Genomic DNA, 17,900 nt, shown 5'->3' with positions numbered 1-17,900 from the left:
AACGGGTTGAGTCAAGAGTTCTACCAGGGAGAGTACGTACAGGTATTGTATTACAGTTCATCTTAATGGCTTGCGTCCACTGACTGCTCGAAAGTCCCTTTTTGGTTGAGATCCACGAATTACCTTTCTTCCAGTGAGAATAGAAAACAACTCCCAAACCTTTACTTTTCAATTTGCTCCATTGATGAAGAGAATCTTCACGCAATGCTTTTCTTAGTTTTTGAGAAGAAATACGTTCAGAGCAATCGAAGGTAATTGATAATTGTTTGATGCAAAGTTCAATTTCGTTTGGAAGATTCCGAGTGGCTGCTACATGAGGGTTGTCAACGTGTGAAAGTCTTTGACAAATATTTAAGTGCTGAAGGTAAGCTTCCCACTGGGCTTTAAATACTTCTAAACCTCGCAATCTTCTTGGTGCATACAACATAGCATCAGGGGTGTCAGTAGGAATGTTAATTATTTCCTTAACAGCGCTGCGAATTAATTTGTCAATATCAGATAGAAATTTCACTTCAAGATCTTTTATTGTCCATAAACATTCCGATTGTTGCTTCAGCTGAATTTCTCGCATTTCGTCATTGTGTGCCTAGTCACAGAGCAGTTTACTACTGCGCAACGTGTGCTAATTGTCAAAACGTTCTTTCAGAACGGCGAAAAGTTTTACAGCAACTGTCAGGAGACTTCGCGCGATTCTAGGGCGTAATGCAGCACCGAATCAATCAACACTTCACAGTCTTATGAAAAAGTTTTATGAAACGGTTTTTCAACAGTGAACATTGAAAGTTCTGGGCGTCTTCGTTCTGGCCGATCTGAGCAAAACATTGCGGTGGTTCGTGGCAGTGTGACTGTTAGTCCAACGAAATCGGTTCTTCGCCTCTTCTTGTGGCCTCATTTGAATGGAACGGGCATTCAAGAGTTGTGGTTTCAGCAGGATGGTGCCACCAGTGCTCCATTAGCGCTTCCCGGATCGTCTCATCTGTCGTAATGAGACCATCAAGGTCATGTGATTTACCGCCATGCGATTCTTTTAAACGGTAATCTTAAATCATTGGTGTATGCGAATAAACCCCGAAACATCCGCGAGTTAAAAGAGGAAATTCGGCGAGTTGTCGGCGAAATCCAAGTGGAAATTTGTCAGACTTCATAGCGAATTTCACGGACAGAATTCTTGCATGCCAGCGCAGTAGAGGGGGTCATATGCCCGACATAATTTTCCATACCTGAAATGGAAAGGCGAGTTGAACAAGTTTATGCCCTAGTTTAAAGTATTTTCAAAAAATAAAGTTCATAATTTGATATATCAAAACCGGCGCGCTTTTTGAACGACCCTTTATACATTGATTAAAGTTCACGTTAACACTTTGTTTGTTAAAAACATAAAATTGCTTAGTCACGCGTAAAAAGTGTTAAATGTTTTTAAAAAAAGGTATATACCTTCGACAGACGGCCCGTTTCGACGTGATGTTACGTCTTCATCAGTGTCTCTTGAACTACTCATTCAAGAGACAGAGACAGAGTTCAAGAGACACTGATGAAGACGTAACATCACGTCGAAACGGGCCGTCTGTCGAAGGTATATAGGCCTACCTAACACTTTTTAACGTGTGACCCTTTATACTTTTTGGAACAGATGCATTATGGGACCCACCCTAAATATAAAACTATGCTAAGTCACAAAAAAAAAGGTCAACGGAAGTTGCGCTTCCATCAATTAAATGATCGATATATATTGTTTTCATTATGTTGCCAATCAATCAATATTGTTGTAAATTAGTTTGATCATAATCATGGCGGCAATTTCGAATGCTATAGTTAAATATAAAAAAGAAGTGGATCAAATTCTCCTTCTTGATTTAAAATGTAGGCCTCGAAATGGAAATTATGGAATTATAAATAAGTTGTAAACTTCTTAGTAGCTTTATCCACGAATAAAGACATGTAGGCTATGTTTATGTTTTTTATGCGAATGCGGTTTAGTTAGGAGTGAAATGTTTTGCGAAACATGCAATCCTGGGGTGAGACTGAAGAAATTTAAAAGTAAACGAGATTAACTCCTGTGGAGATGTCATTGGAAATTACAAGGTATTAAATGATAGACACAGGAACGCCGTATCGTAGCACTTTGTGAAATCATTCGGATAACGGAGAAGATGAAACGGAACATCTCCAGTGAAGTCCATGGTAAAATGCTAATTTTACACCAATTTTGTTTTTTAATTCTTTGGTCCTAGAAAAATACTAGTAAAAATGTGTTTTTGTGAAAGACTACTATTTTCCCTGGACCAAAAATGCAGTATAAATTGAGTAGAATTAGTATTTTATAATATATTATAACGTTGACTAATATGAACTTAATTTTATTGTTGTATTAATACCAATGTTGTATTGTTTGAAAGTTTAATGTTACTGTGTTTAAAGTTTAGCTTTGGTTTGTTTCGTTTCTTTAACTTTATTTTGAATAAAATTTAATGTATTGTATAACAAAGGTGACTAATATGAGCTTAATATCATTATTGTTGGTTTTATTAAATTATACATGTTTATAGTACTATGTATTAAGTATTGTTAAGATGGCATACTTGATATAATAATCGAAAATATACAATATATAATCGATACTTTGGAATACTCGGGGTGGGTCCTATAATGCCTGTTCCTACTTTTTTAATTTGCTATAATTGTTGGTAAGGGGCATGTGATATATAATTATTGTGCTTATTTCCTCAGAAAGCCAACAGAGAGTGGGCAAGATAAGTTTATGATTATTGGCGGAACTGATGAAAATCACTACCAAGGAGAAATGACGTATGTGAATGTTTCAAAACAACGGTACTGGGAATTCACAATGGACAAGTGAGTAGCTGTGCTTAAATTGTACTCGGAGGAATTCTATTTGTAACATTAACTACTACAAATAAGACCGCTGAGTAAATAATTATAGTCTATGTCTGAAATTTAACTGTCGATCAAATAGTGACATACAAGCTTACAAATTCAGTTGACCCAGGTTATATTCCAGGCAGGCAATAGCTTGTGTTAGTTCTGTTTTAAATTACGGATTGGCTTAATTTCATTACGACTACACAATCAGTGAATGTGCTACTTGTTATTTATCGTTTTTGTTCCATTCAAGAATGAGGACGGACGAGTCGAAAGGGCCCAATCACATTACAAATCCCAGCTATAATTTTCCTTGCGATGAGTAGTTTCATTTTCCTTTGACATGGCTTTTAAAATGCTCGCCTGTACTTAGTACTAAGAGTATCATGCAGGATAATAAGCGAATTAAAAACATTATTTGTGTACTTTTGTTGCAGAATTACTGTGGGCAATGCACTTGCCATCTGCGAAAACAGCTGTGAAGTTATCGCCGATACTGGGACAAGTCTCATACAAGGACCTCCGGAGACAGTAATTCCACTGAACGAATATTTAGGTGGAAAACCTTATAGGAATAATGAATACCAGGTACCGTGCAATGTACGATAATTAACTCACTAATAGGCTACCTCTGAATTCCAATGAGTAGCAATGTGCATTACAACACCACAGAGGTTAATTATTACATTTACAAACATTCCTAATAGGCCTATTCTTAATCCCGCTTTCTACACATCCACATAATTCACATTATTACTTTCTTCTTCTTCCTCTCTACCTTTTGTTATCCTTCTCTCTTCTTCGTACTTTAGACCTGTTCTTTTTGTTTTACTTTCCCTTCACATTTTTCATTATTTTGCCTTTTTGCCTCTCTCCTCCACTTTCCCTTCTTCTTCTACCTAATACATCCTTTTTTTCTTCACCATCTTCACTTTCTTTCGTTCAACTCCACATTCCCCTTCCCTCCGCACATTTCCTTCAACTCTTTCTCTCTTCTTAATTTCCCTTTGCCTGCTTGTATAAATAGCTGCTTTTGTATTTCATCATCATCATCATCATCATCCCATGGTGCTCCGGCCCGTTTTCGGACCATGACCTCCCTATTGTTCTCTTCCATGTGTCCCTGTTTCTTGCGGTTGGCTTCCAGTTTCTTACATGGCTCAAGTCGGCTGCACCTTTCTGTATAAATTCTTCCGGTGGTCTTCCAACTGGCCTTTTCTCATCAATGTGTCCACCAAGTACTTTTCTGGGAATTCGTTGATTTTTCATTCTTATAATGTGAGCAACTCACTGGGGTATCTTAATACCTATAATTTTGGATAATGCTATATTAGTACATTATGCAACGAGCCTATAATGATAGTAATGAAGACGCGAGTATGTCTGTTTATGAAACGAGCGCAAGCGAGTATCATAATTTTCATACGACCGTTTTAATTACCATTATAGGCAAGTTTCATACGACTTTTTATGCTCGACCATATTTCTAACTTGAAATTATTCAGAAGTATTCATTTTATTCGCATCTGACTGAAGATTGGAAGTGACCTTGTGCATAGCTCGTGAATTGTGAGATGTGCGCAGACGCGAAAGTATTGATTTTTTTCTAGGAACAATAATGTCATTGACCTTGATATAATTTAGAGAATAACATGAACTAATTTTGATATAACCTGGAAATTGATTTAGAATTGAAAAACGAGATGAAAAATTGAATTTATTTGAATATTATTTATAATTAACGCTGATTATTATGGTAACAGAACATAACCTTCTGCGACAGTATTGGATTTCCAGCCTCCGTGACGTTTCCCTAGTTGTCTTTCGATTGCATATCCGAGAATAATCGAAAACCTGAACTTTAATGAATAGGTGTAATTTAATGACATGCATTAAAGGACTGCTAACAGGTGTATAATTACTACATTTCGGCATGGTCGAGCATAATAGTACATTATGCAACGAGCCTATAATGAAGGTAATTAAGAAGTGAGTATGGATATTTATGAAACGAGCGCAAGCGAGTTTCATAATTTTCATACGAGCTTCTTAATTACCATTATAGGCGAGTTTCATACGACTTTTTATGCTCGACCATATTTCTAACTTGATATTATTAATTTTAATTGTATCTGACCTTCAGCAATGTTCCTTATGTTGTGAGATGTGCGCAGACGCGAAAGTATTGATTTTTCCGAGGAACAGATATCCACAATGACCTTGCTAGGCCATAAGAACCTACAGAGATAACATTGAAATTAAATTAGACATTGAAAAACGAGATGACAAATTGAATTTATTTGAATATTATTTACAATTAACGCTAATTATTATAGTAACAGAACATAACCTTCTGCGACAGTATTGGATTTCCAGCCTCCGTGACTTTTCGCTAATTCTATTTCGATTGCATATCCGAGAATAATCGATATTTGCGGTTTTATAATGGTAGAAAGCTGACCTGTCATTGGCTGAACAGTTGTAACCTGAGTCGTCATTGGCTGAAAGACCTGACCTTTAATGAGTAGGTGTACTTTAATGACACGCATTAAAGGTCTGCTTCCAGGTGTATAATTACTACGTTTCGGCATGGTCGAGCATAAAATTATATAAGTCTTATCGTCTTGGTTGCGTCATGTTCCATTATCTAGTTTAGGTCCAAATAACTTCCTGAGAATTTTTCTTTCGAAAATATTAATTTTAGCAGCTGTACTCTGCAACATAGTCAAATTTTCACTTCCATATATAGCAATACTCCGAATATGTGTTTTATATACTATGTAGCCTGTGTTCCTCGATTGACTCCGCGGTGTTTAATCAGTGGGATAATGGCGTAATATGCTCCGTTTGCTGATTGTAGTCGATTCAGGATTCCCTTTATTTCTTCATTTCTATCCGTAATTGTGACCCCTAAATCCTTTGTTACTGTCAACAACTTTTATAGCACAATTTTCAGCCTGAATCGCTTCTACTTCCTTTTCCTGGACTGAATCAAAGCTTTGGTTTTGCTTTCATTTACTGCATGTGAAGTCCAACTTCCTTTCCAGAAGCCTCTAGATTTTCCAGAGCTTCCTTCGCCGATTTCAACGGCCTTCCCATCAAATTTAAATCTGCATATATAACAAATTGAATTTATACTCCAGAGTACTTTCTGTGTCTATTTGAATCTTTCTAATGACAAATTCCAGTATAATATTGAAGATTAATGGGACAATCCCAAGAATATTCAATAATTTTGAAATGACTTGAAGAGCCCAGGCAAACTAGAACCTTCTACTGTACATTATGATTGATGATGATGCAGTTACCTCTGGAATGTGGCATGTATTGCCTGTCATCATCTTTAATGAATGACTGTGTGAATCAGTGGCGGTGCGTCAATAAGAGCACAAGAGCACGTGAACACCTTGTTTCCATTAATGCACGACTAGTTTTATTATTTGATATCGTATTGACGTAGTGGGGATGTATAATATCAGAATCGAGTATTTTAAACTTCCCGCATCTTGCATCAACTTCTTATGTAAACTTGGCAACATCCGTTCACGTACAAGCCGTGCTCTTTTGGAGATGGTTACAGGAATTTCACGCATGCGCGGGAGAAAATTGTTTTTAGCTGGCCGCTTATGACTCGTCAAGAGCACAAAGCGTTAAGTGAACATGATGAGTATCTATCCTACAGATGTCAGGTCCATCGATGCCTATCGTTCACGTGCTATATCTCGAGGAGGAAATTTAATAGATGTCAGCATCTGACTGTAGGAACGTTTACTTACTTGGATGTGTGTACAGTGCTGCTACGAGAGTGTAGTTTGTGAATTACTAATAGCATAGTTTGGCTTTCAAACACGTGCTGGCTGACTGTGGTGGTGGTATGAATTTAAGTATCTGTATGGCAGTGTATAATATTTAAGAATAATATTTACTGGCATGTATTTATAGTAATCTATGCGAATGGAATTACAGTACTGGTATAGGCTATAGTATATCAGTGTGTTGTGAATCAAAATATATTACTGAACACACGCGTTTGTAAATAACGAGACCGTGGTATGTATTCATTTTTAACAAACGTAAACAATGAACTCTCTTCAAGCAATTTTGAACAGTAAAGAACTGGGTAAACTGGCTTACCAAGAAAAATTGGAAATAAAAAGACTGAGTTTCATTATTATTATTATTATTATTATTATTATTATTATTATTACTATTATTATTATTATTGTTATTATATGTTGTTTTGAATTTATATACGGTTTTTTTATAGTGAAACATTGGAATCATCACATTTCATATTAGACTAAACGTACGATTTCAAATTCTCTTCGATTTTGGAACCACAAAATTGTGAACACACATAATATTTTATCACGAGCCGCCACTGGTGTGAATGCCAAGGAGTTACATTCCCAATCGCCAAGAATCATCCCAACACAAAAATCACACTGTGACAAAATCGCTATCACGGCGATTTTTCCGGAGCTGTGAAAGCAAAACGCTGTCACACCCCACTTCTATTAAGCACAATTTCAGGCTTTCACGGTGGCTTTTACACCGTGCAATAGATGAAGAAATATGTAACAGCTCCTTCATCAGGGAAGGCGGAGAGAGGGGATCCGTTAGAAAGAGTTAAGGCCCATTCACAATGAAAATTAAACATAACCGTAACATAAACACAGAAGTTTGCGGCCAGGCTACCAAATGGGATCATTCACAATGATTCACATAAACACTAACATTAACATTACCGTAAGACGTCAGCATGGAAGTTTGCAAACTCCAAACTTTCATGCTTATGCTTACGTGATTTACAAACAGAACACAATCGTGGAGCCCTGAAGTATAAGACAGAATATGAGGAAATGGCGTCGTTGTTATGTTTCCATGGTTACCAAGTATGTTTGCTGTTATGTTTATGTTCCCATCGTAAATGATGGTAGACTTCTTGATTTTACAGTAACGCTTACGTTATGTTTAATTTTCATTGTGAATGAGCCTTTAGCTCCAACTTGTTGGAAGAGTTCGCATCTTTGACACGGTGCTAAAACCCAAACTCTCCGACCAAGCGTAGCATTGTTTCATGATTTAATTACAAACCTTAATTTTATCAGTAGGTATTTGCTACTATTCTTCTATTATGATAAGTCGAAAATTTACCTCCTGTAATCAACGGTGTTAGTCAAATTTAATTTTAATCGACAGATATATTAAATAAGGAATATGATCAAAATGTGTTCTGCCGTTCATAACGGAAAAGGTACATGTCGAAAATAATGGGCTAATAGTCTCCATCTTGCGACAGACAAAAGAAATTCCGGGCAGAGTGCATCACGGAAATTATTTTGTTATAATCATATCAGTACGAAGTTTTAATCATCTGTGTCTGTAGGTATTTAAACTTTTTCGCAACTGAAAGTTTGACGCTTCAAGCTGATTCAGATCTCATTTATGCATAGAATGGATATGAAAGTAATAAACAAAAAATATCGCATTATATGTGTAATGAACAGTGTTCGCAACAAACTACACGCATTTTTACCCGAGTGAGATCAATGCTCCAGTCGCAGAGGTCTGTTAAGGTCACCACACTTAACAGGAAGCTTGATTGACAGTCATGTGACTCACAGACTGTATGCTCCATTGCTACCAACGTACAGACTTTACATAGATAACCTTGACATTTTAGTCTAAATAGAATTAATGTATTTTAGTTAAAAATAATAATAATAATTCAAATATTATTTTAGGTGGTATAAACATCTAAACTAGGGCCTATATCATTATACTCGTATTAATGAATTAGTAAATAAAAGTTTTATTTTATTTTGTACTCTGCTGAAATTGCAAAAAAAAAAAAAAATACAAAGCATTTTTATTGAAATAGCCTTGTTATAAAATTGTATATAGAAAACTGATATAGGTCTCGCAAGTACGGATTACCGACGGAAGGAATGCGAATCAAACAATGCGATAAGGAAGAGCGGGCGAGAGGAAAGGTCACGGGATAGCTTGAATAATATTCAAGAGTACAGTCGGAAGAGAAATGACATCAATAGAATCAGTCTTGCGTTGTGATAGTTACATTACGACTTTAGTTTGTTCCATTGCATGCGAATGCGTGTCTTGTATCGCACGGTATTATTATTTCTCTTCCTACGTTCTTTATTTCCAAAGCGATGTCCTCATTTGTTCATCTTCTTGGAAGAGACAGTACTTCCATCGGCTCGCACCCCTCCCCCCTCGGCGTGCCTCTCATACACACGTCAAAACAGACAGCAACGCCACCATTGGTTTTCGGTAATCGTTTCTTGCGCGAGCTATACCCGTTTTACTTTTCATCATAATTATTGGCAAATAAAATAAATTCTGCTCAAACAAGTAATTTAAACTAAATTCTGATAAAATAACCACGTACACATTATGCTCAGAAAAATCATTACTGAGTGCTACAACTGCAAAATACTCGTAAAAAAAAACAAAAAACATATTGCTAGAAGACGCTCATCTGGTAATTAATAAGAAAAAAAATGGAATGGATTACAGGATCTACAACAAACCAAAGCAAGCCAAGATAGGATCGGTTGTTATTTTCAGATTGACCACTGGTGTGCAAAAAGGACTCGATCTTAGATGTTTCTCATTTGAAGCAGTGTTCAAACTCAGTTCCGATCAAAATGCCAATCGAAACCATTTACCACCAAATTTTATAATGGTACTGGCGCAAAAGCGTTGTCTCGCAATTAAGTTTATCTAACGTAAAACAACCAACTTGTCCCAACTGCAATGTACCCGATAATGATAAGATCAGTCCCTTGCATGGAAACCTTTGTTTCATATTCACAAAATTAATTGTGCTTATTTTCAGGTTGATTGCAAAAGTATACGTTATCTTCCAAATATCGACTTTTATATTCAAGGCAGGAACTTCACTCTGGAACCGAGACATTACATAGTTGGAGTAAGTAATTTAAATATCCACGTAGAACAGTGATTTTCAAACTATATACTTCCAATGTGGTCATCCTGGAGTCATGTTACTTGCAAGAATAAATTATACTAATGACAGTGCAGAAACACAAATCTCCACTTTCACATCCAAGAATCACAGAATAATAATTGTTATGACGTTGAAACCACACAAGTAAAACTGTTCAAAATTAATAAACGGAAAATATGTTTTAAAGAAACGTAATACCGCTCTTGCAAATCTGATAAACCATCTTCAGTTTGGTCACCCTATACTTTTTTCTCTTTTGTTCAGCAATATTATTAAATTGTCTGTCCAGATGTTCTTTCCCATTATTTTGTCTTTTATTGCGTTAAACTGAGTTCATTTCTGATGTCTTGCTTTCTTTTTCTGTCTTGTAATCTGTAACCCGTTACTGAGTGTAAACACTTCATTCCTGCTGCCTGGGTGCACTTATAGCAATTTATTTTTGTCAGGGTCCATGTTTCAGAACAATACAGTGAAATAGGAGGAACTGCCATTACTTTGTAAAATTTCAAAAGTGCATCTTTCCATGTTTTCCCTTGTGCCACGCATTGTTTGGAATCTGGATATTTCCTTTTCTGAATCATAATTAAAACTGTAGCTTATATTACAACGCAAGTAATTAAAATTATTAATTTATTCTATTGTACAGCTATTTAAAACTATTTTCCATTTTAATGGAAACTTCCCACAAAAAGTCTTTAATTTAGTTTTTCTTTATTGATACACTTAAATTATAACCGTTAATTACTTTGTGTAATATGTAAAATGCTTTTAATAGACTGTCTTCTGATCCTCACAACAGGATTTGGTCGACTGCATATTAAAATATTGATCATTCATAATTATTTCACGTTAAACCATTGCTTTCCGGAGTCTTACTGCACCATCCAAATATACAGATTGGGTTAAAAGTCGCTTTCCCCAAACACTTCCTTACATTTAATTACATTCAATTTACATTTGACTACACATTCCTTTATAGATTTTGTTCAAAATGAAGGCTCTGTTTCTCGATAAACAATTATTCACAACGTTTAGACACTGATTTACAGATGGCAGAACATAACTCAACGATTTTCACGAATGACTGTTCGTTCATCTGTCGCAAATCATTCAGATCCTGCGGATTCTGAGCAAAAACATTATTTTTTCAGGATATCCCACAACGAAAAATCATATGGAGTCAGGTCATGTTCTGTGGTTAATTTGCGATTCATTGCAAGAAACTAGCAGTTATTGCATAGAGACACAAACGAAACCCAACATAATAAAACAAAACAACAACAATAAGAAGATGTGACATCGGAAAAACAGTTGACGCACGAACATGGTTGTCAACCCACCACTTATTACATTAGCTATTCGTTTATTCACAAGTTATGAAATCTGTATATGTGTACGAATGTTGGGGAAAGCGACTTTTGGCCCACCTTGTATGTTAAATAATACTGCAGACATGAAGCAGCCTTACCTCACTTCTTGAAAAGCTAAAATACTGTTTTCACTATTCATTAAGTATTTAAATGAATTATACAGGACTTAAGTTTTGAAATTAAAAAGTTTTCAAAATCTTTTAATTTTGTTTAAGAATGTTCTATAGGCTACTAAAAATCCAATACTGTCCAATAGTCCTAATTATTGTGTGACTTCAATGTAGAAAATATTATTCAGTGATTCTTAGCTAGGGAAGTGAGGGTTTCACCATCGAATAGGGATTATAAAGAATGGACACTGAGCGAATTTTCCTGTGTTTTGTTTCTCTGTGCGCCGAGCGTATAGTTCCACTTTCAAGCGCTAGAGGTTAGTGTAATCGAGCACACGCTAAGATAATAATTGAGAATAGAGTTGAGACACAGGATCCAAACATCGCCTACCTTATTGCATAATCCAGTAACGCTTTGCTTTAAATAAATTCAAGTTAACAGCTTTTCCTTATTGCTCAGTGACAAACTAGTTGTAATAATAATATTTTATATTTCAGATATCATAAATTATATTATAAAATAATATAATACATTATAAAATTAAGTATCAAATTCGTTTAATATTTGTATATAATATAATATAGGTATATGGTTTTACTTCTCGTAAGAGTTTTGTTTTTCCATTTTCAGCGCTATCAAATCATTACATATTTTAATTGTTGTTGGGGTCAACGTCTCAACTCTCATTATAAAGGAACTCTAGAGTCTATACATTACAGTTAATGACGGATTTATTATTTTATGGATCCAATTTACTTTATTTGAGTACATAATGTGCCTAGATGTATTAATTATATGTGTTATATTTCCGCTGTGTCGACTGCTAGCTGGTGTGATGTCAGCGCCAACTCTAGGGAGAAAGCAGAATCTCACGCTCTAGCTGGCTTGAAGGTCATTGAAATCAGTCCAGCTACATCAAAGGTACCGACGCGAAGTGTCCATTCTTTATAATCCCTAATCGCTGGTTTCACCTCCAACGTAAAGGACATTGGTTATTTCGTATTGTCCTTGTCGTCTCAGGTAACATTACTCCAAGATGATCATACTGACAATGTACAGTCTTCACTAGGGCGTACACTATCTAGACTTTCACTTACATTGCCACTCATTTTCCGTTTATTGGCGGGTTCAAATGGTCCATGATGGTAAAGGAAAAAAGAATCCGCGAAAATTACAAATTTTGAAATTACTGATTCGAAAGTCACCGATAATTTGTTGCTCGAATTCCTTGGACATGTACAATATTTGATTCAACATCATTATAGAATTTGAATGAATATTTTACATGTTTCAGATATGAGTAACATTTCCACGAGGACTATGAACATTCGTCAATAGCAAGACTCTGAGTCATGTCGCTAGTCGCAGTTTAAAATAATTCAGGTCATGTGAGAGGGAGTTCAACCACTGCCTTGCAGCTAATTGAACATATCCCGCTGGATTTCAGCTGCAAAGCTGCTTTAGTCACAACGAACAAATTCAACTAATAAACATTAAATACATTAAAATTAAAATAAGACTACGCCTATGACATTTGTCAAAAATAATACGAAACAACAAACATGAGTAAAATTCTCTCATGGGAAACTAAACTAATCAAGATAAACTTTATTTCAGAACAATCTGAAAATGTACATTGTGAAATATATAGCCTATGTTAAATGTCAGTTTGTGTATTTTATACGGTTAATTCGATTCTAATTACAGGGTGTTCTGAAATAAAAAATATATACGCAAATCTAGTCTTTCAGGTAAAACTCCCTGTAAAGCAGATTTGAATAAATTCAAGGGAAAAATTGTTCCGGGGCCGGGTATCGATCCCGGGACCTCTGGTTGAACGTACCAGCGCTCTACCACTGAGCTACCCGGGAACTCCACCCGACACCGTCTCAACTTTTCCCTTTATATCCAAACAACTCGTATGGGCTGACGAAACGCCAGAGATCCACATCGAGTGCACACAATCTCTGTGTGACTTGGAATTGTGGTTTTCTGTTAACGTACACAGTGACGTATGTATTATGCAAATCTAGTCTTTCAGGTAAAGCTCCCTGTAAAGCAGATTTGAATAAATTCAAGGGAAAAATTGTATCGGGGCCGGGTATCGATCCCGGGATCTCTGGTTGAACGTACCAGCGCTCTACCCTTGAAATTATTCAAATCTGCTTTACAGGGAGCTTCACCTGAAAGACTAGATTTGCATAATATATACGTCACTGTGTACGTTAACAGAAAACCACAATTCCAAGTCACACAGAGATTGTGTGCACTCGATGTGGGTCTCTGGCGTTTCGTCAGCCCACACGAGTTGTGTGGATATAAAGGGAAAAGTTGAGACGGTGTCGGGTGGAGTTTCCGGGTAGCTCAGTGGTAGAGCGCTGGTACGTTCAACCAGAGGTTCCGGGATCGATACCCGGCCCCGGAACAATTTTTCCCTTGAATTTATTCAAAAAATATATAACCAAGATACATCAAATAACTTAAATAGTATAAAATGTTTTTAGTGTGTTCAGTTTTCATGAACTTTTAACATTGCTGTAGGGCCATTCCGTTGTCACGGGCGGGACACTTGCATTGTGTTTTTTTCTGCTCATATACAAATATTTAATTCAGTAGGAATTAAAGTGAAAAACTACTATATGGTATGCATTCTTGACATAAAAATTTTCCATAATTTGTGAATTTTAAAGAAATCTTTGCTCAGTTTTAAAACTTGTCATGGGTGGGACCAGTAATATACAACAAGCATGACAATGTATGAAGTTTTATTAAAGTTCTGTGAAGTGCTTGGTGAAAGAAATTCAAAACACGTTCAGTCTTACTTTACGATGATCTGCAAAAAAAATAAGAATAATTACATTTATATGCAAAATATTCAGTTTTAATTTTTGCCACGGGTGGGACATGGTATGAATTTCAATTTATCCTCTCTCATATACGTTTAGAGGTTGACTTAATTCACAGAAAATGCGATTTTTCACTTAGATTTAACTTTTTAAGTTATTTTTTCGCAGGCGGGACAAGTACTACAATAAGCACTAATTTCAGGAAATATGCCTACCATTCGGGACAAAATACTATTGTGGCTGCGACGGTGGACTATCAAATTTCATTCAGCACAAATGGAATGGGGTGCTTTATACAGCAATACAGGGACATCACTTTATTTTTACCAACATTTTTAACATTAACCTGGCTATACTCGGAAACACTGTTGCCCCCCTTCCATTACAGGAGTTTGATGTTACTAGTGCAATATGTAAACAAATCATTTTACTAGGTATAAGAGGAGAGAAAAGTAGTGTATCCATTTATGTTGTAGGGAAATACGATATTACGATTTTCAGTTTGATCATCACTTTTACGGAATTTATCAAAATACAGTAGAGTAATAACATTTTTCTTTCAAAAACTCAACTTTTAAGGCGGCTATGTTCGTTATGTAATGTCTACTTTATTTAGCATATTAATTATTGGTGTTAACATACAATATAGAGAGTGCATTTAAATTGAGGGCTGTAAGTGCACATAAGTTACTTTTGAGAAAATGGGGTTTAAATATTTAAGCTTTCGTAAAATCGGTGGAATTTTTATTTAAATTTTAATGTGTGATGCGATTAAAATATCCCTTTGCCACTAAAATTTTAGATACTTTTGCTTACACTGGATGCACTTAACTCATGTTATTACAAATGTCACTAGCATTCCTTTGCTTCTAGCCACCTCAATTCATAAAAAGCTAATCTGAATTTTTAAACAAGTTGCTGAAAAGGGTTGCCGGTCATTACAATGCAGGCTTCAATTCAGTATGCATATTATTAAAAACATTTTCAAGCATATTCTCTGAAATTGAATTTATCGTTTCTTGAATATAATTTTTAGCACGATATTATTAATATAGGTTCTTTCTTCTATAGAAAACGCAATCATATTTATGAAACACTCTATACACTGCAGTGTTTACTTCACTGCTTGAAGACTTCGAATGCAACAGCGGCCGTAAGTTTGTGTGTCTGACGGGAGCAAGGACATTAGTAAAGGGGTGAGAGTGAAGTACATTCAGAAATGCAGGTACAATAAAAATGCAAGTAAAAATAAAATGATGTCCCTGTACTTCCACTACAAAATTCAGATCAGGCCTGCAAATTTTCCACTAATCACTTTAAACCGTGATTTCTTAATAATTGGTGAACTGACATCCATATTTCTTCTTTTATAGATAAGTAACTTCAGTACTTTCTCTTCCAAATCTTCAAAATCCGATGTAATAGCCTATAAGATGCTTGAACATTTTGGAATCAGATTCACTTCGTCCTGGAATGGCCCTGTAACGATTATGTGCGATACTTAAAGGATTAGGCTACAGGGGCGAATGCTAGTCACGAAAGTTAGGCTTGCTCTTTTATTCGTAGGGGAAGATTGGAGGATATAATAATTCCTAATTAATAAAAATAATCAGACCCACATAAATAATTTATTTTATAATTATGAAATCATTATGAGTAATGGATCATATTCGCTTATCAGATGTAGAAGTTCAATATAACATAACAAACATGGCCAACAAAACAGTTTATTTAGTTTTTTCGACCCTGCCAACCAATGCACATTGTTGTATTGAGCTGCACTGAACGAGCGCACATATTCTCTATAATGTCTGTCTTCTCCTGAATAGTCCTTCGGGAAAATGGATTTAATAACAAGGTTTCAATGACACACAATTCCGAACTCATTGCAATACTTCAAATTAATGTTTAAGAATTAATAATACATGCAGCAGCTAACACATGCATTCCCCTCATACAATTACATTCCACTCGCAAATCACAGCACATTCCAGCTGTCAATACTGCTCTGTGTAACGTTAAATAGTCGTTGGAGTAGCTCTCGGACCAGAGCTTCAAACAACACACAACAGAAGCATGTGCGCCTAGAACGGACTAAGGAGGAAGGCACTTGCGCGCGCATCATATTTTCGCTATTTCAACGTATTTTCTGTAGCTCAAGAAACGAGCAAGCGTTGCGATACTTGCGGTGTGCAACCTGCAGATGGTATTACGCCTATACAGTATTCCAAAAATTAAAATAAATTTTAATGTACGTAATCCCATTTTGAGAAATACACATTCTACGAAAATATTGGGCTTGCGCAGCAAGCATAGCATGTCCTGAGAAATCGCCCCTGTTAGGCTAATACATAGTGGGATCGAAATATAAGGCAGCGCTGTCTCTCCTAACTGTAATTCAGTCTCTGAGCCAAATGTAATAATTTTATAAAAGTTGGTTCCTTCTTTTCCAGACAAGAAACAGTTCAGGCCAGTTAATATGCATAACAGGATTTCTGCCTTCGCATGGCCCAGTTCGTGGAGAGGACCTGTGGATCCTGGGAGACGTCTTTCTGGAATATTTCTACGTCGAATTTGACATCAAACTGAACCGTATCGGATTTGCGGAATTACCTTAGCCTTTCAAATAAAATAAAAAAGAATGTAGTTATGCAGCTACACACGATTCTCTATCGATATGTTACAAAGATCATCTTAATTAACACTTCTCTTAATCAATTATAATCATTCTGATGATCCAAAGAGTTAAGGCCCATTCACAATGAAAATTAAACATAACCGTAACATAAACACAGAAGTTTGCGGCCAGGTTATCAAATGGGATCATTAACAATGATACACATAAGCATTGACATAAACATTACTGTAAGACATTAACATGGAAGTTTGCAAATTCCAAACTTTCATGCTTATGCTTACGTGATTTGCAAACAGAACACAATCGTGGAGCGCTGAAGTATACGACAGAATATGAGGAAATGGCGTCGTTGTTATGTTTCCATGATTACCAAATATGTTTGCTGTTATGTTTATGTTCCCATCGTGAATGATGGTATGACTTCTTGATTTTACCGTAACGTTTACGTTCTTAAGTTAACGCTTACGTTAAGTTTAATTTTCATTGTGAATGAGCCTTTAGAATTGGACAGAGTTCTGACTATTTATTTGAATTTTGTTCTCAAAGTTGGCTACTCTGACAAACATATCACAGCCTTCTTCAGTTCCTTGAAAAAATACTATTCCTATCATAACTGACCAATCTACACAATTCTGCGTTCATCTATAGTCTTTGAATGTGTGTAATATTTATAGCCTTCTTGAACAGTACAAGTACTCTAGGGTTAAGGTCACGCGCTTACGTGACATTTATCTACAAAGCTCAATAGCACGTGACTCAAGTTTTGTTGCTCGATTAACGGTCAAAACAGTAGAGACATTGACTTCATGCTATCTATTGGAGAATGTAACTGAAAAAAATTAACTACGCAACAAAGAAACTATGCACTGAAGGATGTAAATGTGAAAATAAAAACGAGAGTGAACCTTTATTGTTACCACTCTCTATCCAACACTATCCATTTACGGTACTGCTGTATATTGTCATCGTAAATGGTGATAAGGGACCAAACTATTCTCATTGCTATATATTTTGCGCTTTCTGGTTATTTTAAAGAACTATATAAATATTAAACTGAG

At 35.8% G+C, this 17,900-nt stretch overlaps 1 protein-coding gene across 1 annotated transcript in view; it reads left to right on the top strand.

Annotated features, from left to right (window-relative positions):
• Nucleotides 1-17,110, top strand: part of LOC138709619 (lysosomal aspartic protease-like) — a 51,297-nt gene extending 34,187 nt beyond the window's left edge. Inside the window, exons 6-9 of the mRNA XM_069840519.1 lie at nt 2,728-2,853; nt 3,318-3,468; nt 9,746-9,838; nt 16,658-17,110. Of these exons, the coding sequence (XP_069696620.1) occupies nt 2,728-2,853; nt 3,318-3,468; nt 9,746-9,838; nt 16,658-16,822 (535 nt within the window). The 3' untranslated portion in view covers nt 16,823-17,110. The remainder of the gene's footprint in view (nt 1-2,727; nt 2,854-3,317; nt 3,469-9,745; nt 9,839-16,657) is intronic.
• Nucleotides 17,111-17,900: the final 790 nt, after the last annotated feature.

Source organism: Periplaneta americana, chromosome 11, assembly GCF_040183065.1.
Source record: "Periplaneta americana isolate PAMFEO1 chromosome 11, P.americana_PAMFEO1_priV1, whole genome shotgun sequence".
Lineage (NCBI taxonomy): Eukaryota > Metazoa > Arthropoda > Insecta > Blattodea > Blattidae > Periplaneta > Periplaneta americana.
Note: the sequence above shows the minus strand (reverse complement) of the source record. Positions and strands in the feature narration are given on the sequence as shown.